The sequence below is a fragment of the Arachis hypogaea genome, chromosome 12 (assembly GCF_003086295.3).
Source record: "Arachis hypogaea cultivar Tifrunner chromosome 12, arahy.Tifrunner.gnm2.J5K5, whole genome shotgun sequence".
Taxonomy (NCBI): domain Eukaryota; kingdom Viridiplantae; phylum Streptophyta; class Magnoliopsida; order Fabales; family Fabaceae; genus Arachis; species Arachis hypogaea.
Window position 1 is genome coordinate 110,443,486 of NC_092047.1, and position 7,378 is coordinate 110,450,863.

The following is a 7,378-nucleotide window of genomic DNA, read 5'->3' on the forward strand; positions in this document are numbered from 1 at the left end:
AAGTCAAAAATACATCCGAACAATTCATAAGAAAGACATGCTTTGTTTTTTGAGAACTTACATACTTGCAGTTTTTGCTTTTTTTCCTGCCTTTTTTTTCTCGAATAAAACAATAAAGGGCCTTTTTTCTAAAAAAATATATATACAGAATTAGAAGTAGAAGGTAATAAAAGAACAAAAGTAACGGTTATTTGAAAGAGAAATTACATGCTCTCTGCCGGTCTGTTTACGCTACTTTGTTCTGTGTGTCCTTGAGAGGAAGGATCATCACTTCCCAAGTTTACGTCTGGTATTCTAAACAGAGTTCATGTTATTCAGACAAAATATCATACAGTTAAATCATGATAACAAGATTTTATCAAATAAAGCTTCTTACGTTTCAGAGGAGACATAGTGACCTTCCGTCGATCGCAGGTCAGCTTCATTCTCGCTGCGAAACAAGAAACAATTATTAGCAAAGAAAACACCCTAAAATCTGAAATATACACCCCAACAAGACATACACCTGTGCAACAGAATTTTCATTATTTTCCCTTAACAATTCATCTAGATCTTCACTTCCTATTTCAGATCTGTCAGTACATTCATAAAAGAATATGTTAACAAATATAATCATGATGATAGACGGTAATATAGCTTACAAAGTACTGTACCCATGATAGGATTGATCTTGTTCAAGAGATGAATGCTCAACAACAACCTTTTTCTTTTTGGATTGTGTCTTGGGTGGAAAAAACAAGTATGAATCAGAAATAAAAAATTAATTTTATCACAAAATATTATCCAAAGAAGTGCTTACTTTTTTGGTGTTCTTTGTGTCTTTTTTTTTTTTTGCTTCTTCACCGGTGATGATTCTTTGCTTCTATAAGTTAATAAGAGACACTCTGTTAATACATGAAATCTTGATAATAAAGCCAAAAGAAAGGAGTAATAATTTCAGAACATTACTCATCAGTTGATTCGAATTTGGAATCAGAATCCTCTTGACTCTTCTTTCTTTTTTTGGAGTCCATTTTGGAACGCAAACAATCATTATTTAAAACATACTAAAGATATAAAATACACCCAAATGAATGCAAAAGATACACCCAAATGAATGCACAATATACACCCAACATAATAAACAAAATACACCAAACTTAATAAACAACATACACCCAACTTGATAAACAAAATACACCCAAATGGGTCAACAAAATACACCCAATTATGGTACTTACTTTTTTCCTTTTTTGCTGGGTTCTTTTCTTGGTGAGTCTTCTGAGTCTTCTTGAGTCTCAGACTCAGAGGTAGAATTGTCACTATCAGTTGTTTCTGTCTCCGAAGACGATGTTGAACTTGCCTTCCTTTTTTTATTTTTTTTATTTCTTGTTTTTTTTTTCTTTTCTCTCTATTTTTTTTCATTTTTTCTCTTGTTTCTGCCATTTTTACAATCCCCTGAAATATTAGAAATTTTAGTTAGCAGTATTCAGGTAAATAAAATACACCCAACATATTATGATCACTTACCATATTTTCCTCTATTTCCGCCCTCATTCTTTCGACCAACTGCTCCTTACTCCAGTTGGCAATCCATGGTTTTGGAGGTCTTTCTGCCCTTTTCTTGTCTTTATTTTTAGAAAGATGAAAGTAAATTACCATCAAGGCAAAGAGGCAGCCATCAATTGCCTTTTTCTTTTTCTCCTTGTAATCAGTTATGCCCTTGATGATAAAACTCAAAACATGCCCTCCCCAGTTTCGCTCTGTTATGGTATCCATCTCAAAAATTGGGGTCAGGTGCACAGGTGAGATTTTGTTTATTGTCGTTGGTAAAAGGAATGCCATTTGTATATAGAGGATGAAAATCCTCTTGAACATTAGGCGATCCTGTTCGTTACCAACGCCAATATCCATCATCTCATCTGTAAGACTTTTGAGGGTCTTACCCTGGAATCTTCTAAAAATTTTCTTTATCATCCTCAGAAAGTTTCTTATAATTGACTTTCTGAGGAAATAGATCTCCTACAAAAAGGAAAACAACATAGTATGAAAATCAGTTCAAATACACCCAAGCATCAATTTAAATACACCCAAGCATCATTTAATATACACCTATAATTTTTAGCGAGTTACCTGATGCGTTGATGCCAAGCGCATCACCTATTGTTTTTGGTCTTATTTTAAAAGAACCGTATCCGGTTTCCAGTCTGTTCTCCCCTAATTTGAAGTTGTTAGCCAACTCCCTTAATAGTTGGTGATGCACCCTTAGTGGCGGGATGTGCATCAAGCCACCGAATCTCAAATCCCTCACAATCGTTTTCTTCTCCTCACTCATGTTTCTGAATTTCTCATTTAACAGATGTGTTGCACACTTAAGGTCTTTGGTTTGCTGTAAACAAAAACAAAATTATAGTCAGATATATTTCTATTCTATAAAACTGATTTCATCTAAGACAAATATTTGTTCTTACATTTTTTCCAGCTTGGTTTCTCGATACAATTTTTTCTGAAATGAAAAATATACCCATAAACATCAGTAAGATACACCCATAGATATGAGTCAGATACACCCATATATATCAGTCAGATATCACTCAAACATGCATTAATTTACAAGGTCAAGCAACATTACAAGGTCAAGCAATATACAACCCATGGACAAGCAAATATAAGAACAATTGCAACTGCTGACTATTACAATATATCAGTTCAGAAATATACACCCAACAATTTATGCCATATACACCCAACAAATTACTCCATATATACCCACCAAACTACGGAATATACCCCCAAAAATCAGTTACCAGTAGAACTAGAACAACAAGAACAGTGATACCTAAAAGAACTACGAAGAACAGTGTAATATAGAACCAAGAATAATAGTAAAACCTAGAACAAGTAGAACATTATAAACTGTAAAATGAGACGTAGAACAAGAAGAACAGTAAAACGTACAACAACGTAGAAGAACAGTAAAACCTAGTTCTTCGATTTCGAAATGTGAAAAATATACAGGATGACTAAAATAGTAACGTAACGTACCTTCAGTATTATAACTTCATTTTTTCTGGAGATTCTCGATCGAGAGTTCTATGTTGTGTTGATGGAATTTTCGAATCTTAGCGACGAGTTGTATATCTTCGCTTTTGAATGTTGCTCGAAAATGGAATGGTTGTGTTTTCTTTGAATGGCTTTGAGAAGTGGAAGAGTGCGCCATTAAGAAGCGGTTTACGCGAAGTACAATCGTTTGAGTAGAGCGCGTGTAAATGACACTTCATTCAATGTTATTCACTGCGTGTGTGGAAGGATTGTGGGCTGGGGACTTGTATCACTTGTAAGGCCTTTTTGCTACGCAGGCCCGAACTGAATATTACCATGAAATACATAAATCCCATATTTGGTTTATAAAATGAAACCAGATAAATAAAAAGCACCTACTTCTGGACTCCTAATAAAGTCAGCCTTTGAAGTAATATGGATCCCCATCAGACATATGTAAAGTCAATAATCAAAATCAACATCACAGATCAAAACACATGCATAAGTTATATCAATAAAATGTTTAAGCTCAAATGATTTACATTGTTGATTGATCACATGTCAACACTAGTTAAAATGCTACATAGAGGTTGTTGATTTCATTCGCCTAAATCTTTAACTATTCATCCACTATCTCCAAATAAAATAAAATTATTGTATAGAAAGATTAAAAAGAGAGAAAACACTCACATGCATACACAAGCCGCATGTATAGATCCTCACACTCATCTGCTTTATCAAGCAAGTGGGAGTACTCCATCAACTAGTCCAAACACTTTGAAGTTCAATGAAGCAGCAAAAAAGAACAGAAAAAGAAGCAATTGAATGATGGTAAAAATTGAAACTTCACAAACCTCGGCCATTTTCTGAAGCATAGTCATAGGTTTAAATTAACTATGATAGCATCTAATTAACTCCTTTTTCTGTTCATACAGGAAGATTAGGTGTTGTGTAGGGTGTTCTACAAGAACAGAGAAGTTGGTGGCAAACCTAATAGCATGGGAAGCTGCTATGATGACACAGGATCTTTATCTCTTCCAGCATTAATGGATTCTTACATCAGCTTTGACCAATAACAACCACCTCAAACCCATCTTCATGCTGATGAGTATAAGCAAGTGCCCTGCTTCTCCATTTTCTCTTACACCCAAACAAGCCCTATTTTAAACCAAAAATTCAGTTTTAAAATCACTTTTTAACCAAAAACACAGTACATTTGAACTCTGATACGTCATTGCTAGTTTTTGAAATCTGATCTGTCATTACTCTAATTGGCATGTAAATTCCAATAAAAACTAAAACTTTAGAAACAACAAAACAACCCAAAGAGTCATCCAAAGTATTACACCAAATAACATGAAGAGAAAAAGAGTACATAGAAGCAATCGAAGAATAGCAGCACCCAAGATTCACCTTCAGACAAAGATTAAACAGAGCAAAACACCACATGCACACTCAACCGACCCAAAAACAAAAATTCCTTTTCACAGAATAAGAAATAGGTTAGAATCCATGAACCACCAAAATCAATTCAAAAAGAAAGCAACCCATCAAAGTAAACAGAGAAAAGACCAGTGACCTTGGCAACACAGAGCAAAGCAAGCTCGGCTTTCAGATCCTTGATCCACTGACCCAGAAGCAAGAAGGAAAACCGGTTGCCCGCACCTGTGACGGCGAGTCGGCGACAGCAAAACCAATTTAGAAAGAATAGAGTTTCAGTCTGACAATTGAGAGAGAGACGCTCTTTGAGAGAGATGTAAGGAAACCCAGAAAAGATGAACAATACTAGAATGGTTCTTCTGAATATTTTTTGTTTTTTAGATGTGTTCTTTTTTTTTTAAATGAACATATGAAATTAGAGTTTATAGAAGAGTATAAGCATGATTGATTGTACGTGAATAATCAATTATATGTTGTTTTAAATTTAAAGTTAGTTAAATTTAAAATTTTAATTAATTGAAATAGATAGTTTTTGTCCAATATTAAAAAAAGATATATGTAGGTCTTTTTATAAAATTAAATAAAAATATATTTTTTATTTTTACTAAATTATAAGGATATTTTGGTAAAAGAATTGATATGATATATATTTAAAAAAAAAAATAACTACTGACGGAGATAATATAATTTACTTAGCGTTTTGTTATTTGTCCATATTTTTATTATATCGATACGTATAAATTTATCATCATACCGTAGCAAACACCTAAAATCATTCCAATAATGAAATGAATTGTGTTTCCGAAAGTATTTGCTTGTACAAAGTAAAACTTTAAAATGAACCAAAGATAAAAAGGAAAGAAAAAACAAACAAATCAAGAGATATAAATGATGAAAAAATATCTAGAGACCAGCGGTGAAAGGCACACCGGTGGATGGTAGCCATGAGTTGCCAGCAATGAAGTTTGAAACGGTGAACTTTGAAGCTTCAGCAGCATTGGTTATGACATGATAACCTCCCCATTTAACTCTGTTTGTGGTTGAAGATCCAGGACCTGTGTTCATGTATTCTCCATAATACAAAGTACTTAATGCAAAGTCACCATTCCATTCCAACCAACCTGCTGGAACAATCAAGCTATCAAAATAACTCTTCATGAAAACTGTTCTTGAATATTTTTGCCATGGCCTTCCAAGATATGCCTTCATAGAGCTTTGAACTGCTTTCAAATCTGGTGCTACTGTAACCACACAATTGACAATGGAAATTCCAGTGTTTTGTTTTGCATCAGTTCTTCCTTGTGCAGTGATTGTGTTAATTGTTTTTGGATGGTTTCTTACAAATATGTTGCAATTTTGAAACACCACAACAGCATTACCAAAGATAAAGTCAACAGTGCCATAAATGTCACATTCTCTATAGAATTGTCTGTCAGAGAAAGTGAATAATGTATCTTGATAACCTTCAAAACTGCATCGATAAAAAACTGATAAGTCAGATCCAGAACGCAATGCAACAGCTTGCCGATTTTCTGCACCTGCAGTGTTCCTAAATGTGATTCCTTGAGCAATACATCCTGCTCCCATAATACCTATAAAAGTTGAATGAAAAATATTCACATTATTAAGTATTTATAAAAAATATTTATTATAAATTTATTATCACCTGAAAATAATAGGTGAGAATTAACGATTTGATATGTTTTTACTAAATTATCCTCTAATAGTTTTGTGACTAGTCACAAAGATATTTTTACTTACCAACAGTGGCTGAACTATAAGTTGTTCTGCCTCCCCCAACACTTTGCTGATCGGTAATTATGGTTTTTCCGATACCATCTCCGATCAACATTATATTATTTGCCTCTATTTCAACATGCTCGTTGTAAATCCCGGCCTTCACATATATCACATACCTTCTTCCACTGCTGCTACTATTTGGTGCTGCGTTTATGGCTGCCATAACTGTTGTGTATTTTCCAGATCCGTCTTTGGCCACCACCACATTGGCTTGAGATGCTGGAGAAGATGCTTGTAGCAATTTTTTATCACCTGGCTTGACCCATGTTGGGAATCCATCTTTGTAACTTGGCTCTTGATGGGATTCACCGTTGTTATTAAGAGCCAAAAGGTTGCTTAGCAACTTAGTAAGATTATTGTGGGACATTAGAGGAAGAAGAGAGTCTTGAACACCAAGTTCATAGAAGCCAGTTTGGCATGTCTCAAGGTTTGTGAGAGCAGTGCTAAGCCATGTTTGAGCATCAACTTTGGAGCACTTGGTTTTAGGATCTAGGATTTTGTTGAGCTTATGAATGGTTTGTTGATAGAGCTTAACACAATCATTCCATGCAACTCTTTCAACTTGGTTGTGGCACTTTGAGTGAAGTGAAAGAGTGTTTGCATGCCCTATGAGTGCTCTCTCTTGAGCAAGTTGCAATGAAAGCTTGAGAAAATCTCCTTTGTGCTTAATGGGTTTGTGAAAGTGATTAGGGTTGTTGCTCAAGAAATACTCACATGGTTGAGGGTTTGGGGTTTGGCTACACCAATGTTTAACATCATTTGAAGAATAACCATAAGCAAAAGTTGATAGAAAGAAGAGAACAATGAGAAAATTGGAGAATAATAAACCCATTTCTGCCATTGTACTTAATTTTCTCAATGTTCTCTAAGAAATCACAATGCCGGTTGATGGAAATCTAATGAGTATTTTAGGATGATGTGTTTAGATCTTGTTTTTTTGAATGTTGTGTTTTATGTCTAAACTTAGCTTCTTTTTTATAAGAGATATTGGTTTTTGGGAGTTGGAACGAACAATGAAGCGTGCAATTTACATAAATTTATTTTCAGAAATATAATCATTCAAATTAAATTAAATTATATCAAGTCAAATCATATCATATTACATTTGGTATAAAAA

At 34.1% G+C, this 7,378-nt stretch overlaps 1 protein-coding gene across 1 annotated transcript; it reads right to left on the reverse strand.

Annotated features, from left to right (window-relative positions):
* Positions 1–5,095: 5,095 nt before the first annotated feature.
* Positions 5,096–7,102, reverse strand: LOC112729417 (pectinesterase 2-like). Its single transcript, XM_025779629.3, has 2 exons — positions 6,223–7,102; positions 5,096–6,053 (listed from the first exon to the last, which is right to left on the reverse strand). Exons 1-2 carry the CDS (start codon positions 7,100–7,102, stop codon positions 5,365–5,367), a joined length of 1,569 nt encoding a protein of 522 aa, XP_025635414.2. The 3' UTR covers positions 5,096–5,364.
* Between the last annotated feature and the right edge of the window lie 276 nt (positions 7,103–7,378).

Coding starts and splice junctions, on each gene's coding strand:
- LOC112729417 (XM_025779629.3), bottom strand. CDS start 7,102: ATGGCAGAAATGGGTTTATTATTCTCCAATTTTCTCATTGTTCTCTTC. Junction 6,054..6,222: donor TTATAGTTCAGCCACTGTTG/GTAAGTAAAAAT, acceptor CAACTTTTATAG/GTATTATGGGAGCAGGATGT.